Here is a 23,028-nt window from a genome sequence, read left to right as displayed (position 1 = left end):
TTGCTGCGCTCGAACATACGGAGGCTGTCTGAACGCTCCCTGAGCTGAAGTCTTGCATACATAAAACAATTTTCTGTCTACTTCCTCCCAGATACATACACACACACATATATATACACTATACCTAGGCCATATGAGTCAGTGAGTGTGCTCTCTGGCTGTCTACTGTTTACTCCTTTGCTCGCATTATCTCCCTGCCTCCCTTCCCCCACTCTCTTTCAGTGATACAGAAAAACTAACGCCGCCCCCTCCCTATTCGCTCGCTTGCCTCTGCCCCCCTTTCTCCAGTGGCAGACAAACACTGTACTCTTTTTACTCTTTCTAGCTGTGTTTCGCCACTGTGTCTTCAACTTGCATTTCTCCGTCCAATCACCCTCGGAGCATCTCCCATCAGTGCACTCCTCATCACTTCTGTCATGTCGTTACATGTCCGCCGCCGCCTCCTCACCACTGAATCAGTGTTGATGCTGTCATGCAGCCTCCACTGAAAACTGGTTTTGCCTACAAATCCATCGCACGCTGCTTTGCCCCTCTCTGTTCATTGTTCACTCCATCTCTCTCCCTCCCTCCTCTTTCTCTCAGCATCACTCCCTGGGAACCCACTTTTTTTTTTTTTTTTTTTTCTTCTCTTCCTCAGTGTTTCATGCTGCCTGTCTCTGCCTCTCCCCATATTCATCCCTGTGTGCTCATTCGCCTCTAATTCTCTGTGCATCTCTATTACCTCTCGTTAGCTCTCATCACGCTCTCATAAGCAGGAGTTCACTATTTTGCATCCAACATGTGAGTGGATTTTTAAAATCTTATTTTTACCATTATTTAGCGCACACAGTTGGCTGGCAGGTTTGATGTTTTTACTCTTTCTCTCAGTAATCTGGTCAGGGTTCAGTCCGGTAGTCTAGGCAGAGATTGGTCCGGTTGATGGGAGTGCGCGGGGATGTTGGTGGGGGTCGACATCAGGAGTGTGCCTCTGGTACGCAGTGAGTGAGGGGTTAGACCCCGCTAATCCGCGTTAACAGATTAATTATCTTTGGGCAATATCGTGTCAGCGCACTGTTGTGAAGTCGCTTGGGTGTTAAACTATGCAACGATAAAGAGTCCCTTAGGGGTGTCTCCTCAATCTTAATCCCTCTCTCGCTCACTCTCCTCCTCTCTCACTCACTCGCGCTCACGGAGAGCTCCTCTCCTATCCATCAACACAAGCACCTCTCCACTGTCACCAGACAACCAGACAATTATTGCCCATTTGGTATTTCAATAACTACAAGAATTACTGGCTTATTTCCCTCTCCCTTATTTTTTTTTCCATTTTGACACATTTTCGGCATGTCTCCAAGCCATTTTTTTCAGGATGATGTTTTTTCAAGAGCATCAGGCGTTGATGGCTGGCAGTATACCTCTCTGAGTGGGTAAATATTTCACGGACACCGGCAGAGAGAAGACACAGAAGGAGAGAGAAACCTCCCAACACAGTCGAAAGAGGTAAGAGACTCATCCCTCTCTTGTCGATTAGGGTTTAATTGCTGATGTGTTTGCAAAGATTAATTATCAATCAAGTGAAAAATATTACACACTATGAATATGCACCAAATCACAGTGTATTCCATGCTTTTCTTGGAAAATGTGCTCAATGGATGAAACCATTATGCTGTAAAAAGGATTCATAGATAGCGTTTTAACTATCACACCTAACAGATGTTGTCTTCCTCTGACATTTTTAGAATAAGAAATTAAGTGGATGATGCTGTAATGGTTTGATTTGCATCTAGTGTTTTTTTTCCCACCCAATTATTATATGAACTAAGATTTTTTTTTTGTTGTTTTTTTTTAAATGCTTTTGGACTGTTGTTTAACCTGCAGAATAATGAATATTTTGTGTAGGTTTGTCAATTAGGTCTGCAGTGTAGGACACATTTTGTCCCCCTCAACTTCATGTCATGCAGGACTCTTTGCACACATCAAAGCGTTAATTTGCACTGACTATGAGATGCACTCACTTATCTTCAGTCAGCTGCACTCACTTTGAAGGGTCATTGCTGGAAGTGAACATGGAATTTTGCGGATGAATGTAAAGAGACAATTTAATTTTAATTGAGAATATCTTGCAGCCTTAATGTGGTAGATTAAGGTAACTTATAAACCTTTGCTAAGATGTTGATTCATTTCTCCTGGCTGATGTAGGGTGTCATGAGGATGTGATGCTGTCTCATAAATTGCGGTCTTTATGGTTGATGTTAAGGAGCTGTTAGACTCGGGCACTAATGTGAATCATAACAGAATTTATGAGGCAAATGTGCATAATTTCAGAGGCAAAAGAACTGCATTATTTATATCTTCTTCTTCAGAGAGATGTAGTCTCATTAAAGAAGAAAAGGTGGAGAGGATTCTCCTGTGCTAAAGATGATCCTAAATTCAGCTGACAGAAGACGCTTCAGCTTCAGTCTCATTAGCTGCCTCACAAAATGGCCCTTTTCTTTACATTCAGACATCATGGAGTCTCACATCATGCAACTGACTTCATTCTCGGTGTTTCCTGACCTCCATGCAGTCAGAACACAACAAATTTAGTCTCCTGCTTTGTGTTTTTTTTGTTGTCTCTCAGAGCTCATGGTTTGGTGAGAGTCGGTGGTTTGCTCCCATCTCTCTCCTTGTCTCTCCCTTTTCTTCTCTCCTCTCCACCGACTGAGCTCAAAATCCCATTTATTTGCTTTCAGTTACGCAATGGCAACGGGCATGATAACAAGCTGGCAGGAGACATCACGTCAACTTGAGGCTTCGTATCTGTGACAACTGCTGAGTAACTGCTGCTCTGGGACTGTGAACCCCCCCTCACTCCCATCAGCACCTCATTAGGTAGCCTCCACTTTTTGGGTTGAAGGAGAATCCACCTGAACGTAAACCTGACGTCTGTAATAACTGTGTTTCTCTCAGATCAAACATCTTGACTTGAAGAATTGATCAGACAGTAAGACAGAAATCCTGCTTTTATGCTAAGAATTCATATACGTTTATCATTATTTGTTTAATAACTGGGTTTGTGTGACCTCTTATTTGCTTATAGTGAAAATCACAGTCAGTACACTCCTGTTGTCCATCAGAGGAATTGCTTTTCTATATTGGCCTACTTTATTACTGGTGCTAGTCTCAACAGGTAGACTGGCTCTCCTTTGACTATAAATGATTCTCCTGCTTGTTTATTGTGCCTCTCAAAAAGCTTTAACCCTCAAACTCTGATAGATGTATCTCAGCTCCTAAATTACATCTCATTCAATAAATGTACTTGAGATAAATGATCATGTCAGAAATGTAACACCAGAGCACAGTCTGTTTACGCCGCTGATGTGGGGTGGATGGATGTAGCTCTCACAGCGCGTGGACCATTATGTTTAGCACAATTTTAATAAGGGAAATGGAGTGTTGGCAGTGATTTGATTTGTGACAGTTGGGGCTGCTGGAACCATTAAGGTGAACAGGCTTATTGTAATGGGCTTAGAGCAGCCCTGTCTGGCCTGTGGGCGAGCTGTTAACTTGTTCTGGGCCGTAACCGCCCCCAAATCTGAATAGTGAAATTGTTTTGGCTTTTAATGTGACTTGGCAAAATCTAAACTTTTTTTTATTGTCCACATTGTTCAATGCAATTATGTGCAGTGGGCTGTCAGCATCAGAGTCACTGTGTGGTGAGTCAGAGGAGATGAAGTCGAACATTGTGCTGATTATTTACTGAACAAATCAGTTGCTTTAAGAAGGCAATAAAATTCAACACAGGCCGTCAATTCAGAATCTGATTGAGTCCTGTTAATGCAAAATGGTATCTGTCTGTGATATCAGCATTGAGCTGAGCTGTATAACTCTTTTATGCTTATATTTAAGCATCAGTACTGTTGTTGTGAATGGTTCTCTGTGTTCTCTCCTCTTTTGAGCAGTCTTAAAACACCCCTTTCTTAAACAGTAAAGCTCTGATGGTCTCTTAATCTGGGCAGCCGGTATCAGAAGCCTACAAGCTTCCGTCTTGCCCTCTGTTCCCCCTCTGCTCTGTCATTGTAATGAGGATTCCAGTGTGTATTTTGGCTAACCGGATTTGCCCTTTGTATTTACCCTACTTTCTCCCCTCGCCTCAGCCGGCTTTATTAAGATATTCTGAACACTAAACAGTGGGTGATGATGGTCAAATTCATCCTTTTTTCTTTCATGGCCTTCATGGTATCTTATAGATCTCTCTCTGTATATACTCTCCCAGGAAGACCCTACCAAAGAGCCTTCACTGTTTAGCCCCTATACAATCCATGCAGATCCTTTATTTCATATTCCCCCTTTCATAAGGCTTAGAGAGCGGTATGTCTTATATAATAATGTAATCTCTGTGGGTTCAAGGCAGCTCACCTGAACTGAATGACCATTTCATTTAAGAAATATCCTAAAACTGTGAAACACGTTGCCAGAGTTCAAAGTTTCATCCTCAAATATTTGGTTTCGTCTGACCAAACGTCACAAATAAATTCAATTTAAGATGATATAAAACACAGTAAAATCGGAAGATCTTAATTTAAAAAAAGCTAAAAACAGAAAACATGTAATATTTTTGTTCCATTGTCAGACTTACTTCAACTCATTGATAAATCAACACATTATCTATCATCTAAACACATCACATGCACAATATAAGAGGATATTTTTCTGATTTGTCTCAAAAGTGTCAACCTAAAGACTTGCAGAGATAAAGCTGATGTTGCAACCAATGCAAGTTAGTGTTATTTTCCAGGCTTGTATGTTAATCTTAAACACTCTGCTGTCTATCTTCATGCAAAGAACCAAACCCATCAATGCATTTGGGCCTCCATTGTGAGTGAGATGTGTGCACTGAGTTACAGTCTTCAGAGATGGTTTTGTACCTTTCTGCAGGTGATTGCCGATTAGAAATTGAACCAGTGTTGGTCAGACAAAGTGGCTACACAGCTCTGTGACCTGTCTGTGCCGTGTGCTCAGGAAGACATTCACCGTTCCTTGCCCTGTTTCCTCTCCTCTGTTCTTACCTCACATCCTGGTTACTCTGACCCCTCTTGCTTCCCTCCTGCAGGGTGGAGGAGGGGACCTGTGGCAGTAGAAAATGGCTGCCATGACAACGGTACCCAGCTATGCCCCTTCAATATGGGTGAGAGTGTGTCACGCCCTCCCCCGGCTGGACCTCACCATGCAGATGAGGGACAACATCTTTGTCCCTGACAGCTGGGAGTACCAGCAGGTAATGGACACCTGCCACAACCGCTCATAGCCACTGTAACCACATGCTGTACAGTAGCTGTCCCATTGCATAATGATTACAGTCCTGTGGCTCCATTTGCAGTAATAGATGTAGAGGAGTATTCTACTCTAACAAAGTAACTGCATGATGGGCAATTTGTGCTACATGAATCTATAAATTGCTCCGTAAATCGCTGAATGTTACAGCAACCTGCAGAGCTCTGATGATGACATTTACTTTAAAACACGTTTTCATGCCTATTTATTGGCCCTAATTACTGCTGAGGAGATTGCACTAGACCCCTGCAATAACTTCGCTCCTATCTGCTCGTTTCTCATTTCTTCACCTTGCTTTAGATGCTGTACTGCTCTTCTGATCTGTGTAAATTGGAGCTAGTGTAATCTATGCAATTTGTTGTCAGGTAGTGTATGAGATTCAACATGGCGTGAGTCCTCGAGCAGGTTTCCACAGTCGCTGTTGTCTGCGTGGTTCTGTTTCTGCGGTAAAATGCAAGTATTCATCCCTCTCCTCCAACAAGCCATGTCTCACAGTGTTTGTGACTTCTCTGCGGTACAAAGAGGAAGAGGAGGGGAGGGGGACGCAAATTATCCTGCAGAACAGAAAGACAAAAGAGACTGAAAGTACTCAGAGAGAGAGAGAATGAGAGAGGCAATGAGTAATGCGAGGAGGTTGCTGAAGAGAAAACTGGGCAGAGAGAGGAAAGCCAAACTGAGAGTGGGAGCAAGAGCGAGAGAGAGTGGCACTGAATGTATTTAAGTAGGTCACAGATTATTAATAGAGATTCAGTGGTGTGGATAGAAAGAAAAAGAGGGGAGAGTGGGGGAGAGAAAGAGAGTGGGAGCGACGGAGGGGAAAGAGGGATGGGTGGAGTGTAGCGATGGGGAGGGGCTTCGGGGAACAGGAGGTGAGACGGAGAGAAGGTGGAGGAATGGGGAGTGACAGACGGGCAGATGGATGAAGGATAATATTGTAGATATGTGTCGGAGCAAAATGCATTTCAGTAATGTTGACTTTATGACATAAAGTCTGATCAACAGCAAAGTCTGATATAGCTTAATGGCATTAAAGTCCAACACTGTACGTAGATCGGGGATTCGAGAGCTAAAGCCTTTATAATAAGTAAGGATGTTCAAGAATCACCTACTTTTTAAATGACTTAAACATGTTCCTTTTCCATCTTTACTAATGTATGTTCGCATGTACTGTGTGCATGCAATATATATCTATATATATAAGCTTGATTTTTCCTTTGAAGCACATAATTCATATTCTCACACCTTTTTAATCACCATCTCCTGCTGTTAATGGGGGCGAGACAGTGTGACAAGCTATGGAATTTAATAGGATTAGTTGGTATTTCACCCTCTCAAATTGCTCTTCTGCACTTGTAAAGATGGAATTAAAGTGCCATTTTTTACATCCACTGACGCAACTGCTCTTTTTTTACCCCCCTTTTCTCCTCCTTTTTTCAGACTCTGCTGGTTTTGTCCAGTTTATCAGCCATCGCTCTTGTTATCTCCCTCTTGGTGGTTCTCTCCTTTCTCATACATTACTGCTGCTGTCACCGTGGTGACCGGAGCGAGGGATCAGAGGAGGAGGAGGAGGATGAAGATGGCAGCACAGGTCACGGTTACAGCGGAAAGAAGGGGCGGGGCATCTGCTGTGTCACGTGGGTGGCGGTGGCAGCTGTCACGCTGTGTTGGTGAGAAGGAGAATTCAGATGTCATTATATTTCATACACACATCGCCTTTTAGCAGCACTGGAAGAAGTCTTCAGATCGTTTACTGAAGTAAAAATACTCCACTACAAGTAAACTAAAGTGGGAGTATTACTTTTGATGTAAAATTTTGAATGCACTTTTATTGGACTGTTAATGTAATGGTACTTTGGTACTTTAGAGGAAACGATCTTAGCTCTTCTTCCAGCACCAATGTTTCGATTGTTAATATTAAGGTGTCAATGTTTAAGCAGCATTTTACTTTATATACAGTGAGGTAGTTTAATGTTATGGTTTCCAGTCTGAGGGTCGGGCCTCTCCAAATGGTCACGCGATGAATCTGAAGGGTTCTGCAACACAAATTTGCCTTCATCTGTTTGGACTTCTCTCATCTTATTTTTTTTTGTTGAAATTTCGGATAGTATTTCCTTTTTCAGACTGAAATAGTTAAATTTTTTGGCAAAATCTTTAATTGCTTTCTTGCAGAGGGTTAGAGGAAAAGATTGAAATCACCCTCATTTCTGTACAGCAAATGTAAACCTACAGCTAACAGTTGACACATAAGTAACACAAATAAGTCAAAAGTAATTAAATTATTTCACCAGGACCTCTGAGACAGGCTAGCTGTTTCCTTCTGTTTCCGGTCTTTATGCTAAGCTAAACTAAATGGCTGCTGGCTGTAGCTTCATAGATATTAGTGTGTGTTACGGAGAGCCTCTCTACATGAAAGCATAATTACCCAAAATGGCGAACTGTTCCATGAAATGCACCCGTCTGAGAAGTTTAGAAGTTGTTTAGAACAACTCATACACATCTGAAATATTACAACCAGACACAGCTTGTTTTCTTGGAGGGTAAACAAACCAAAAAGAGTGGCAGCTGGTTTGAGATTTAGAAATATATTTTATTAAATAAGGGAGTGGCACAAAGGTGCAGTTTTGCCTCACAGCAAGTTTCTGGGTCTGAACATTGGCTGTGGCCTTTCTGTGTGAAGTTTTCGTATCCTTCTTTTGGCTGTGAGAATTTTCTCTGGCTTCCTTCTGGGAAGATATTTGTGTTAGGTTAATTGGTGATTTTAAATTGTTGATGGCCAGACAACTTCGCTGGGATAGTTAGCCTGTGACCCAGTACAGGATAATGGATGGATAGGTGGTTTTCATAAGCCTATCATCTAATGTTTTCAGAAAAATCTTAGACTGAAAACAAACTATAGCTGTCTGACAAACGCAACAAAAAGTACATTATTTCCTTCTAAAATATGTGTGAGTCAGAAGCCATTGCGTCCTTCATCTTCTTTGACATGTGTTTTTTAGTTGCTCACATGGTCAATTATATCACTGGAGAGAAAAGCAGGCTTGGATGACAGCTGACAGTCATGTTATGCTGCTGTTTCCCAACGACAGGCCAACAACAGCACTGTGTGTGTTAGATGGTGTGTGGATTTCACTGCCTCCACATTATTGTAAGTGTGTGAGAGGATGAGCTCAGTTTGCCCACCTACAGTATGACAGTGATATACCCACCGATGCTCCCCGCAACCTTGGTGACCATACAGCCATCATGTCAGTACATTGTGTTTGCTGTATATTACACAAAAAAATGCTGCTTGACATCTGTCCAACACACTCTTGAGTAGCAGAAGTGCGAATCACTGAGGGGAAGCTGGGATGCCCATCAGACCTTTTAAATCTAAAGCTACAGCCCCAGCTATGTGCTGTAAGAAAATGATAATGCTATTTAATGCTTCGGCAGTGCTTGTTATTATATTCCAGTCTATTCCCCACACGTCTATATGCACTGAGGCTGTATCGCTATATCATAGAACATAATGTACTGCAGATTTGATTTCAGCTGCCATAATGATGTCATCATGTACAGCGTGTAGGCTGATGAGGTGGTTCGTGTCTCCCCCTTATGGATCATAATGTCTGGTCTGATGCTCAGTATAAGAGCTCTCCGTGCTCTTATGCTGTAAAATAATGCAGCAGTTTACCTCTTGGAAATATTTAACGTGATACTGTTTCCTCCAGATGGTGGCCTTTGCTGACGAGAGAAAAAAAAAAAGGGTGTATGTCATTTTAAAATGCAGCTGCATTAAACAGCGTTCACATTCGGCAGTTTGAAATGCAAAGCGCACACGGACACAGGCACACATTCCTCTTTTTCCCCCTGCTTTCTAATCTGGGTCACATACTTTGTGGGAGATTGGGTCATACCATTCCTCTTGGGTTTGAGGGGATTTGATGAACATCTGGCCCGAGCCTTAATCTGAATATTTGAATAACAGAAAAATATGTAAACATGTCGCTATGTTTAACGTTTTGAATATTTTCTTTGCTGGAGCTTAACTGTTGAGTGCTACGAGTCAGCTTTTTTCCCATCATCTTTTTATTCCTTCCCCTGCGCTCCACTGTTGGTACGCTCATCCAGAGCGCACATATCACATCCTCGCCAGCTCTATCTCCTTGTGTCACATTCATTTAAAATGTACATACACACTGAATTAAACATTACATTTATGCCTCTGCTATCTGTTCTTCTACCCCTCTCTCTCCTTTAGACTGTGTCACATATGCACCCTCCCACAATGTTTTCATGTTTCTTTTTTTTTTTCCCTTTGCAGTGTTGCCATAGGCATCGGTTTCTATGGCAACAGCGAGGCTAATGATGGGATGTATCAGTTGACCTCGTCTCTTCTCACAGCCAATTATACGCTAGCTTCTATCGATCTGCTGGTGAGTGCTGCTCTCCGCAAGTAAAATGTCATGCAGAATATCTACTCCGCTTGATGCTGTTTGTATATGTGTGGGAGAGAGAGGAAGAGAGAGGGAGGGAGAGAGAGGAAGAGAGAGGGAGGGAGAATGTGTCACGATTTGTGCAGAGTGCCAAAAAAAAAAATCAGACACAGACTTCTGTTTTATCGAGCTCCCTGTGGTCAGACTGTGGCTTATGTGTCAGACTGCTAAGGATTCAGGTCTAGGAAGCCATGTAGATGACATAAATATGAGTGTCAGCATAAACACACAAGTGAATTACTTCAGCTCTTTTTTATTCACGTCAAAGAAACTAAAACATCTCTAACTAAAAGTCGAGCAGGATTTCTAATCTGACCCTCATCAAGCAGCGCTATTTGACAAAGTGGAAAGAGACAATAAAAGACACGGACATTAGATAGAATATTCATGGCCCATTTTTATTAAACCTCTAAGAGCCAAATTAAGAGTTAATTGGTTAATTTGATGATAGTGAAGAATATGACAAGTTACTGAGACAACCTACTCAATCCAGAGATCACATGATTTATTACAAGTGTGATCAGTGCAGTGAATCCATTGGCCAATAGCCAAAATATTGACCTTGCCCTCTCTGTCATGTTGTTTAAACTTTCAAAGGAGTCATTACATTTACTCAGTGATATGAAATGTAATGTATTTTAATATAAAAACAAAATCATGGAATTATGTGTTTAAACTTTGATATGACCAGAACCACGTGCAATACTATTATACTGTGCCCTTCACATATATATATATATATATATATATATATATATATATATATATATAATATATATATATATAAAACAATAGATTGAAATTTCACTGGTCAATTAATGTATTTTTGTATGTATAAATACATACTTTTTCAAGTTTTTTGAATATCCATATACAATATCCATATTTTTGTGCAACATTTGCATATAAATAGTGTGAAATAAGAGCAAAAGCCAGTCTCTCCTTTAGTATCATTGCTGTTTTCATCTCAAAATCAAAGGCTTAAAGTAGCAAAGACCTCAATTTCACTTTTTGAATATAGGTGACATTTAGAGGGGGCAGTTTATATGGAGACGGAAAACATATAAATAGGAAAGAGACAATCGGCGATTTGGCTGAAATGGTGAGCAAAGAAACACGAATTGGAGAATAAATAAATTCTGCTTATGGTAGAAGAGATAAATCAGAGAAATCATATAAGACAAATTTACATGTACACCTGCAGACAACAAATGAACAAAAACAAAACAAAATCGACAACAAAATGAACACCATATTCATATACTCTAACGGTAAACAAATGGAAATAAGTATAATTGTAAACATATACACCGATAGTGCTTGGTATAGTGTGTCTAGTGGAAGCATTTGTCTCATATTAATATAGCAAAATGTGTCATTGTAAATGTCTAAATTCGTATTAGTGATCACTATAGAGCTAAAATGAATATAATATGCAGGTATATAATATATAAACCTGGAAATTATGTATTCAAATATGTGATGTTATTATATATTGGATAATAAGATTACAGCTTTAAAATACATTTACAAGCTATGAGCTCATCTCTTTCTCTGCACTGCAGCCAGCAGGGATCTTTTCTCTCTTTCATGTTATTATTTTCAAGCTAAAAGAAATGATATAGAATGCTTTTATTATTAAGTTTACGGAGTCCAAACTTTCACATTTAGAATTTTGATAAATACAGTACCGCAGCTTAAACTTGTGTTAGACTCTGAGGGCCAGACATTGTTAGACCGAGGCACAAGATGTCCAACGTCTTCAGTTCTCTGTCTCCACAACACAGTCACTCTGACACTCCCAAGGTTTTATGTGCATCATCATGTCTATTTTGTGGTTTCCATTCCACTTAACTCCCATCTCATTCTTCTTTCCTCCCACTTCAGATTTCAGACACAATTACTGGACTGCAGCTGTCCGTCTCTGGACCACTAACGTCAATGGAAGAGCTGTTTACCGGCAGTAAACCTTTCCTGGTTTCGACGCGGAACTGCCGAAGGTTGTCTGAGAATGTGATCAACCTCCTCTCCTCCATCTCCCTGGCTCGGTCCAGCATTGACGCAGGCCTGGGGAATGACAGCGGTATCAGCGGGGCGTCCATCACACCTCTCACCCCCGTACCACCCTCTGTGGCCCCCACAGTGGTGCCCACCAGCAGCTTAATGCCCAACCCTTTCTCACCTGGCTGGGCGGCCAATACGCTGATGGTCAATGAGGACTACAGGTGAGGCTGCGGTCCACGTGTGTCTGGATACACTTTGGAAATATATTTATCCTGTGAACATTTTTTGAGTAATGTTCAGATCTGTCACCATATGCAAACGAGGGGTGTGTAAAATACATGGTCAGTCATCTGACACAAATAAAATATACATAAATCTGCAGGATTACACTAAGATTTGAACGCTTTTCTTTTTTGTTTTTGTTGATAAGATTTAATTTATTTTACATTACCTTAAAAAAAACAGTTCAGCCAAGTGCATACCGATTACATACATGCAATCAAATATAGAACAAGACATTACAAAAGATGCTGAATAATAACTAATAATTCAGAATACAATATTAAATTAGCGAATAATAATATTCACACATCACAGAAGAGTTTAAATGTACACAGAAAAAAAATATTGCACATTGTAACAAGCACATTTAGATTTAAAAACTGCAGTTAACTATTGTTTCAAACTGAGTAAGAGAAACAAAAGAGGCTAGATTAAGTCTACAGGTCATCAAGACCAAAGGCTGTAATAAAAATAGAGCAGCCTTTAAGCCTATTGTTGGATCAAAGATTGTAGAGGTCTTGTAAACGTAAAAATTTAGAGCATATGTTCGACAGGTAATCTGGGAGTGAATTTATAAATATTTTCCAAAGGATTTCATTATATTTCTTGCAAATTTGGTGCTAATGAAAAGGAGAAGAGGTGTTTAATTTGTCATGTGAACGCACTAAATTGCCAAACTTGTCTACGAGCAGCAAACAGTTAAAGATAACATTCATGAATAATACAGTTTCTGGTTTTAAATGAATGATGCATTATTAGTGCAACATTTTCTTGGTTTGAAATGGCACAGTTCTGTCAAACAGAAAACAATTGTCCAAATAAGTAATACCAAAGTGCACAGTTCTTTCGAGGAACCCTAAAATAATGTGCGACATTACAGAGGGATTGATCTCAGATTAGACCGGATTCTGTGTCTTTACCTTTTTAAGAAAGTGTATTTGTTTGAAGAAACTAAAAATAATTTGTAGAAAAAGAAACATTGATATTTTAGAATCAGTGATGCCCGTGGAAATTAAGTCTGCTGCTTCACTAACAAAAGTAAACATTGGCAGCTTTCTTTCAGTTTGCCTCGTCTGGGTTAGAAACTGTTTATGCTCTTTAACTGCTTCCATTTTTACTTCAGTTTTATTTGCTCATAAAACTGCATCTTTCTAGTGGTAATGGTCCTCTCATGCATGTGATCATAGTCTCCAGTAAAATAGAAAGAACAATTCTGTGTTAAACAAAGAATTTCCATTAACAAAACAAGCTGAGTTTACAAAAAAACCCTCTGGCTCGCTATTCTAAATATCAACATGTGCAAGCTGTTTGTGAACATGAACACACCCTTATCTTTATAGAGCTTTAAGAGGCTGAGACAACTGTCCTGCCCAGCCGCTCATTAATATTGCATGTTTATGAGGATGTGTTGGTTGAATTAATCCATATTTTTTAATCAGAAAATTGTTTTCCTTTCAGTTGGTTGATGGGATACTTTTTTTTTTTCCCATATTCGATAATAGACACCGAGATGGACACATTTGAATTGATAAATAAAAGTCATCAAGTATATCCCAGTACTGATTAATAATATCCATTTACTAATAACAATGTCCTCATAAACAAATCACATCCCTCGCTTGTAACAGCAAGAAGTTAAGTATAGTTCAAGCTCTTGTTTCTACATTAGTTTACACAGAAACTAAAGCTAAAAATAAAAACAAAGATAAACGATAAAGACAAACTCAGATTGAAAGTGAAGACAGACACGCTGGATGAATGCTTCCTTTTTTTCTGTTAAATAAAGACATACGTCTTCTTATAATCTTCTCTGCAGTTTAAATTCTGGGAACAGTGGATAGTGAGAGTTTTAATCCCAGATGAAGTGGAAAAATCTAAATATGATGAAAGGAGCAAGGTATAATCTGCACATTACCGACACGTAATGGCTGTGATGAAACACTTATCTAATTTATATCCAGCAGGTGATTTGTTGTCAGGACGACGGTCCAGTGGGAGCGTTTATAAATACAATGAGATTCATCAATACACAGCACAATTAGGCTGCTGAATATTTCAGAGTCATGTACGGGCCATAGATTCTTACTACTCACATCAAGGATCAATGAGTCAGACAGACAAAATGCATATATTCAGCTAAACAACCCCTCTGGTCCTGCGCTCTCTCTGAGAGGGGGGAAGGCAGGTTGACCATGGGGATTGGTTTGCTAATGAGAGAGATAGCATCCCCCCGTTGAACTTCATTATTGCCTATAACAGAAGTGCCCAAATTATTTTCTATGAAGAGCCGTGAATTAATCTGGATGGAGGTCTGCGGGCCAAAAATACATGTTTTGATATGTGAAATTACGTTTCATTTGAAATGTGATATATTTTACTACATTTTTACATTCTAAATCAAAAATGAAATTTCTGAATAATTAAAACACTACTCTTTAATCTGCTTGATACTTTTTTTTAAAATTATTATTACTATTTTTGAATAAATGATCAAAACCAGCATAAAGTATCTATCTGCTTCTTTTTGAGATGACCTTAAAATATTTTAATAAAAAAAAAAAAAAATCACTGTTTGGTGGAACCGCTCAAGTACACTTGTAATGACGGTTCATTTTGAAACAGTCACGGCAAAATTTTTTGCAGAGCACTGTTTTAAATACTGTTGGTTGTGTGAGACCACATACTTGGTCAATGACTGAGACGTTAATTTTTGATTTGAATTAATCATGTCTGACTCCTTTTCTGACAAAATCAAAACAAAAACCTACACTATTAAGTTTTTTGAAAAAACACATGAGAAACTACTGTCACAAAGTCTACCCTCTTGTCCTCGTTAGAAATATTATAACAGAGCAGTTTCATGGCGTTTGCTTGTGTCACTTGTGCTCAATAGAAGAGCAGTTGAAGGGTCAAGGTTCAATTTATTCATCCATGAAAACACAGCAACAGTAAGCTTTGTGTTTGTGCAACCACGTGTTGTAAAAAAATCAATAAAAAAGTAACATAATGTTTTAACTAAACTAGTAAAAAAAACAAAAAAAACAGTAAGTGGACTTTGACGCCAGTTTTTTTTTTTTTTTTCATTGCTGAATTTATAGGCTAATGTGTTTAATATGTAGTAAGCAGCATCGCCTGTTTATTCTAGGTGGCTGTCATACGTGTTGTTGCTGCTGCTTGACCTCATAGTGTGTCTGTTCATCCTGCTGGGACTGGCCAAACAAGCCCGCTGGCTGCTCATCCTGTGAGTACACACACACAAACACACACACACACACACACACACACACACACACACACACACACACACACACACACACATACACACATACACATACACATCTTCAGACACAAACCATACAACGCTGTATTGATGGTCAGGGTGTCCTCTAGGCTGAAGAGTTTGTGCTGTTCCCCCACAGGATGACTGTGCTGGCTTGGCTGGCTCTCTTCCTAAGCTGGGGCTCCCTGGGCTTGGAGACAGCCACTGTGGTGGTGAGTAGACTAAGTGAAACTGCTGTGGGGAATGGGACCAGGACCGCAGAAATAGGAAGTGAATGGGATTAGCTGGCCGTCGCTGAGAGGAAGAGAGCTTTAGGAGGCTGACCCCTGATGGCAGGCCAAAGCGATGTGTATGTGTGGGTTGGTGTGTGATTTCTGTGCCCATTGTGCTAAACTGTGAAAAGACCTGCCTCCTAGGGAACGCTGCAGTCATGGCACAAGACCAGAAAGGCAGGAAAATGGGGCAGAGATTAAAGATTCAATGAGCGTGTGCATGAGCGCATTTGTAAACAAAGTGTGTTCGCGCACTAAAGTGCGTGTTTTACATGCAAGTGTGTGGGTGTTTGGCTTCGAGAAGTAACGATGGAGGATGAAGAGAAGTGCTTTCAACAAGAGTGAGGAGGGGAAGAGCTGGAGAGTGCATCTTGAGATCACTTTTATAGTGCACTAACGTGAGTGACGAGCGAGAGAGAGAGTGGGGAAACCATCAGCTTGCCATCAGTGGTACAGGCTCGAGGCTGTTACAGTGCCTCTGTGCCTTGGGTCTTTACGATGAGCATGCATAGAAGTGGGAGTGTGAGTGTAATCCTGTGAAAGTTACATTTACTAACATGCTGCTGGAGAGTGGATCTGAAGGTCCAGCTGTGCTTTTAATGCGCAAGCATGACATCAGCGTGCTGTTTTTTACAGGCGACTCTCCAGCCACCTTCAGAACAGTGACATTTATCAGTGACAAAGAGCATAAAAACATCTCTATGTCCCGAACAAGAGACTGTCCATTTTGAGTCTCTGAGAGATATTTGGTTCGTGTGAAGAGCGTAAATTGGGGGTGTTTTTCTGCACTGCTGCTCAGTTTAAGAGTCTCTGTGTCATGTGGGGCTGGCGGGAGACGTCCCAAGGCCTGTGGGTCCACACAGAGCCGCTCTGTCCCTGGTCACTGACAGGGAAACAATGGGCCAGCTGTGGGCCTGCCCACTTTATTTTGCCCCGGGTCACTGCTTTCCCCAATCAGTCGCCAGGCTCTCTGTGTGGCTCTCGCTCCCTCTTCTGGTGGGGGAATCTCAGGCTGAGTGTTTGTGGGTGTGCTATTTCTCCAAAAACAGGCCAGAAGGCAAGTGATATGGAAAAAAAAAAAAAAGGTTATAAAAGGGGATGATCTAATGGAAAAAAATATGTCAGAGGAGTGCAGGTTTGTCCGAGACAGCATGTGATACAGGCTGATCAATATTTTCCACTTTGTTGTGCGCTACTGTCGGGCATCTGCAGAGCAAAGTATGACACTCGGTCAGTGTGTTTACTAAGTTTTTCCTTGCAATCATTTTCTCTTGCCCTCCCTCTTTGGCCTCATCTTCCCTCCTCTCTCTCCCACTGCTTCTTCCTGCTCTGCTGTCACCTTCTGTCACTCTCCCTGTCACTCTCGCTGCATCGCCAGGCTCTCAGTGACTTCTGCTCAGATCCAAACGCGTTCGTCCTCAACTCCACCAACTTCAACACTGGGACTAGCTCAGGTAACCATTCACCTCTCCCTGTCCAAACAATACTCTCTGGAAGAGCTAGTTGTTTCCCCCGTCCCTGCCATGCACTTGATTTACCCTCCAAATGTGCTTTTGTGAGCAGAATCTGGTATAATGACACATGAATGTTTCCACGTCTTTTCTTTTGTGCCTTGATCTTTTGTGCCACTGCTGTTTTGTTGGCCATTCAGATGTGTTGGATTATTACCTGACCTGCAACAGGCGCATGAACAGTCCATTCCAGCAGGTAATGGGATCTCTGTTAGTCACACGTTATATGTAAACATATTCACACTGCAGGCTTTCAGCTGACACCGAAGCAGGTCGGGTGTCAAACTCTCTCAAGGGCATTTAGGGACAAATTATCTGAGGGTGGGATGCAAAGCTGTTGCTGCACCTCCTTTCCTCAGATGATTAGGTCCCAGGTAAAATAGCTACACTCTCAGCATATTAATGATATATTTCAGCTATAATGCAAAATAAAAGCTCTTAATTCCACTGACTCCCCTGACTTGTTGGGTTTAGCTGCTGACCCAGTCGCAGAGGGCGCTCTCAAACATTCACACACACCTTTCCAGTCTGGACAGAAACGCTCTCACGCAGTTCCCCAAAGCTGAGGTAGGTTTTAATTTATACACAGGAGATACCATTTATGCAACATGTTTTTCACCTTTTCAGTGGTTTTCTCACAGTCAGCAATTTTGTGTTGCCACAGAAATCACTCAGGGAGGCTCAACAGATACTCAACTCCACAGAGGGCAACTTTCATCAGCTGGTGGCACTACTGAACTGCCGGGGGCTGAATAAGGTAATCCAGGGAGCTGAGCATTGCATGTAGAAGTACTGCAAATCACAATCAAGCCACTGCTTCTTTTTTTTTTTCTCACTTATTTCTGTTTTTCTACTTTTTGGTTTTAGGACTACATAGACTCCCTGAAAGGCCTGTGTTATGATGGGATGGAGGGGCTGCTCTACCTCTCCCTTTACTCTTTCCTCTCTGCTCTGGCCTTCACTGCTATCCTCTGCTCCCTGCCTGGTGCCTGGAGGAGCTTTCCCAGGTGAGATAAGTGTGCATTTGTTTGTCTCCAATACACCTCAGGAGTGCATAAAAAAAGGAAACGTGTAAGTGCTGTTATTTTGCTGCAATAACTCATTTTAATGGCCTCACACTTATTTACTGTAAAACTCGATAAAGTGCCTACATTAAAAACTGCCAAAAGTGGTACAAGAAAGGGACAGTGGCAGACAACGTAGGTTGATCTTGGATGGAAGTTAGTAAATTTGTCTGTCCCTCAGGGCCGGGACTCCTCTGTTCCACCATTCATGACAAACAATGAGCTGATCCTCCACAAGTGCATCATAATTACAAAATTCTGGCATTTCTGCATGCCACTTGGCATGTGTGTGAGGGTATTTTAGTGTATTCTATGAGAGCCAAAACCTCCAATAAAAGCTGGTGGTATCTCTCCTCAGCCTGCTTTTATATGAATGTTATTCCTGTTGTTCAGACTTGTGCAGTTTGAAATTCTGTGGTTTTGATTGAAGGTTTGGTGGATGTGGAACAAAATTAGCTGGTTAGCTTCGAATACATATAAACCCATCGGAGCCCAGTTCATGTGTCGTCAGCTCACAGTAAGATTCAGTAGTTTGTGATTAGAGCTGAAAGTGCAACACTACTGGAGATCAATAGTTTTATGTGGAGACTATTTGGGGATAAAAACATGATATTTACCGTCTTAAGTGTTTGTCATGCCTTTTTTGCACAATTTTGCATAAAAACAATGATCATCAAACAGATTTATATAACATGTAGTTATAATAGTCGATACATTGCATCTAAAGACATGGTGGTACTCATCATTTCTCTGCTCTCACACGTCCCCTTTTCTCTCTTTCATGGACGGCAACAGTGAATCTGAGGAGTACGAAGACTCGGACAGCGAGAGTGAGGACCCCTTCACCTCCCATCAGGCACGTAGACAGACGGCCTCGGGGTCTCAGCGAGGGGCCATGGCCCCCTTCTATAATTACCCGGGGGCCGGGTGGACACCCCCCTTTTCTAGCGCGCCACCCCTCCCGTGAGTAACACAGACACACAGACACACAGACAGACAGACAGACAGACAGCAAGAGGAGGAAGCTGCCCTGAGATTCAGTTTTAGTGTCATCAAAGCGTGTGTTTCTGTTTTGATATTATGGGCAGCTTATACACTAGTGCCCCTCCAGATCAGGGATTTTAAAAAGTCCAGGAAGAAGTTTGACAACACAGAGTGCACACATAGAGACTGACTGAGCACTGTTGAGATATTTCTGTGCAGACACATAGTCTTTTTGGTGAGGGCATTCAGCTTAAAATCACAACCCCCCTTCAAAGCTCAGAGTTACAGCACAGTTGTAATTATGTTGACGACACACGTAACAGCTGCTGTATATAATACACACCGTTCTTTACACAGGAGATGTCAGAATAGGTAGTTTGAGTGCAGATTCACACACTCGTGTCTCCATATACACAGGGAGGTTTAGTCCAAATGCACAGAGCTGTCAGGTTAAGCACATGCATTGCAGACAGACACACAGACAGGTCAATATGGACTACAGTGTAGGCAGAGAAACAGACACAACTGCAGAGGTCTGTCTGTCTGTCTGTGTGTCTGTCTATCCGTCTGTCAAGTGTTTCAGGACAGACGATATAGGCCGCTCGGTCATTTTCACAGATCTTGTCTCAAATGGCGTCCTGTCTCCTAAACAGTAGCATGCTACTGCTGTGTTGGGGGGAGGGTGTCATTGATGAGGCCGCGCTCGTAAAAACTCCGGCGGTGTGAGGCTCAGGTTGTCTATAGGTAACCCCTCCCCACACACACCCTCCTGCATCACTCTCATCCGTCTCTTCACTGTGGTGTCCAGAGCTCTCAGGCTCTTTCTCGCCATCTGTCCTGCTGCTTTTCTCTTCATGATTCCTCCTGCTTCCTTTTTGGTTCCCCCTCTTTCACACTTTTCTCATCTTATTCTGTTTCTCCCCCCCCACCCCCCTTCTAATCCCTCACTGAGGAATCCAAGCATAGTTAGTGCCATGTAGTCGTGGACTACTTTTTACTTCCTTTTTTAATGCCAGTTGACCACAAATACAAGGATACTGACTGAATCAAACTGTCCAGGCTCAGAAACTCAGCCAGCACAAAAAATATAGTCCACTCCTCTGAAATGGAATCTGTCTTGATGGCTTTAAAAGCTCTCTGGGTTTTATTGTGCAGATAAACAAATTCATTAGGAAAAAAACAAACAGCTGAAATGGGACTGGTGAGTCACACCCAGACCTAAATGCATGTAATTGCAGATTATTTGTACAAATCCTGCTGTGCATCAGTCAGGAGTGGACTGGACGCCTGCTGCTGATGGTGCTCACAGTGAGAGTACTAATACCTACTAGCTCTACTAAGTGCTGTGTTTTTCCGCACTATATTTCTAATCACTCTTTCTCCTTCTTCCCTTTTACCTGTCCTTGGGTCCCGTCACCCTGCGGCCCCCCTGTCCCCTCTGTCTTTCTCATTGTGTCTCACCCCTATTTCCCTCTCTTCTTTATCCTCTATTCTCCCTCTCTCTCCTGTCCTTGTCTCTTTCTATCTCTATACAGGACTCCAAACGTTTCCTCCAATGGCAACCCTGGCTATGAGAGCCTACCCCTGACTGACAGGCAGTCCCCACCCCCCTCTGTGAGTTCCTCTGTACTTGTGACACCATCACAATCTGGGCCATTTTTGTCGTAGTTGTTCGCGCTCCCGCTCGCTTTGGTAACCAGTAGCAAACGGTCAACTATCGTGGTGGCGAGCCCTCAACCTCGCAAGACCCAGCTGTGGGCTGGCCTTTTGCTCATTTCGTTTACAGCGCTTCAAAACACGCAAAAAATATGAGAATAAAATGATCATTTATGTTTCATTTCATGTCAATTTGAGAGCTCATCGTGTTTTATTATCACTATTTCGCTGTTTCACACCAAACAGTGAACATCCAGAATGAGAAATAACTCAAGGTCCCCTTACTTCTTCTGGGTTGATTTTAATCTGCATTTGTGAGTTTTTCTCAGTCAATCAAGTTTGATGAAGTTTCTCTCCCATATAGAAGACCGCCTGACCAAACTTTAAGTCTCATTATGACAAATTAGCTATTTCTATGATACCTGCTGAAGAAGACCATGCAGATTAAAGCACTGCTGCAAAAAAGCTAATTAGTGGACCTTTGCAATTTCTCTTTAAGTCAAAATAATTGTAAATGACAGTAAACAGTTTCTGATATGAAACCAAACCTTTTGTTTTCTGTCTCAGTTCATATGTAACAATAGCCACAGAAAAAGGAAAAAAAAAAACCTCAAGGCCACTTTACTGGAGTTTTTGTGGAGCTTTTGACTGCATTTCAGATGTCCTTAGCAGATAAAGTTTGGAGTTACCATCTATGTGTGACAACATTTTATCATTTGAACAAATTTGTAGTCTCTTAAAATATAACTCAGCTAATTCCATGACAAGTGAGCTAACCCAATCTGCTGAAGACGACCATGAGATGTGGTTGAAAGCCTGAAAAAATTATATTTGAATTTTTTTTTTGCCAAACCAATGAACTTGTTGAGAACTGAATTAGTCTTCTTAATTAATTGACTGTAACTGGTTCTCTCTGCATAAGCATGTTAAAGCATGTTGTTCAGAGCACAACACGTGCTGTCTGCCTCTCTTAATGAGTCATGTGGGTGAATAACCAGTTTTCTTTTCTTCTCTTTTATTTTCTCACAATATAACGTCGGACCATCTCAATCTGTCTTCTGTTGAATGCCGTCATCTTTTCTGGAAGTACAGTACTCTCCCAGCATGCTGACTGGTTATGGGGGAAGTCAATCACACCCCAACCCCGCCCATTCGAGGAACCTGTATTCACGTTGATTATTATTTTCTTTTTTGTTAGAAAATGTATAGAAAAAAAAAGGTTTAGTTTTCATATGAATGGACACTTTAATGAAATGAAAAAGAAACTAATCTAAATAAAATGAATGCTAGGTGTGAATTCAAAGTGCATAACGTCAGTACCACTGAATATTATTATTATTAAAAGCACTTAAAAGAAACAGTTCTCAATGGACTGCTGATATAACCGACAGTCATGTTGCCGGTTGGTTTTTGCAAAGCTATGAACCAAGTCCACTTGGGCAAAATTCTTTCCCCTTGTTTGTCCAAACTGTGTAAACTGTGAACAGTCGTGAGGCAAGTCAGAATGGTATTGACGTTACTACGTTGTAGTTTTATATTCTTAAATGTATCTGTACCACTGATTCATTTTCAAGTTTTTATATAAATATTGTTGTAGAAAAGCACTGGCACGTAGCGACAACACATTTTTTTTTCTGTGAATGGTTATGCAGTTCCTTCACTTGGTATCATTTTTTTTTTTTATTATTACTTTTTATAGGTGTCAATTCTGTATTTTCCTTGTAATACCTTATGGTACTCTGTATATCTCACTGTCTATAATAACTGAATAATCATGAACCTTTGCTCTTAAAAAAATACTTGAGGGCTACTGAGACCCTGTTTTAATGATTGAATGGAGAACTACAACTGCCACTCAAATCTCGAGAATGGAGAACTACAAATCCCATGCGACGACAGCAGGTACATAGCAATATGATTCTTGCTACTGGTGCTGCAGTAGCCCTACCGTAACTAGCAATAATCCCTACGTATAGCATTGGGTTTCTGAGATCTCTCCAAGATGTTTTGTGTATATATGGTATGGTTTGAGATTTCATTGAATCCCCCTTCCTCGCCAACTGACCTTGTTAACCCTTGAATTGAGTTTGTATGGTTATCAATGCTCCTTTTGAATGGCATCCTTTTACACTCAAGAGTCTAATATAAATAAAAAATAACTTCAATAACCCGATGCTGGTCTTCCTCGTGTCTACAAGAACAAAC

The 23,028-nt window shown here is 41.1% G+C and overlaps 1 protein-coding gene across 6 annotated transcripts; it reads left to right on the top strand.

Annotated features, from left to right (window-relative positions):
• The first annotated feature begins 419 nt into the window (after positions 1 to 419).
• Positions 420 to 22,993, top strand: ttyh1 (tweety family member 1). Of its 6 annotated transcripts, none has more exons than XM_069142632.1 (16): positions 420 to 780; positions 1,348 to 1,479; positions 5,072 to 5,236; positions 6,730 to 6,959; positions 9,599 to 9,710; positions 11,658 to 11,995; positions 15,202 to 15,297; positions 15,476 to 15,548; positions 16,987 to 17,062; positions 17,260 to 17,315; positions 17,594 to 17,686; positions 17,784 to 17,876; positions 17,987 to 18,126; positions 18,979 to 19,146; positions 20,703 to 20,781; positions 21,916 to 22,993. In XM_069142632.1, the coding sequence occupies exons 3-16, from the start codon at positions 5,102 to 5,104 to the stop codon at positions 21,997 to 21,999; spliced, it is 1,773 nt and encodes a 590-aa protein (XP_068998733.1). In that variant the 5' UTR covers positions 420 to 780; positions 1,348 to 1,479; positions 5,072 to 5,101; the 3' UTR covers positions 22,000 to 22,993. The 6 variants fall into 6 exon arrangements, with proteins under 6 accessions (XP_068998733.1, XP_068998732.1, XP_068998730.1 ...); XM_069142631.1 differs by having other exon boundaries at positions 1,335 to 1,479; XM_069142629.1 differs by having other exon boundaries at positions 868 to 1,479.
• The last annotated feature ends 35 nt before the right edge of the window (positions 22,994 to 23,028 follow it).

This window comes from Embiotoca jacksoni, unplaced genomic scaffold (assembly GCF_022577435.1).
Source record: "Embiotoca jacksoni isolate LCO1_2020_lvr unplaced genomic scaffold, fEmbJac1.0.p SCAF_11, whole genome shotgun sequence".
Lineage (NCBI taxonomy): Eukaryota > Metazoa > Chordata > Actinopteri > Embiotocidae > Embiotoca > Embiotoca jacksoni.
This window is presented reverse-complemented; position numbering and strand designations above follow the sequence as displayed.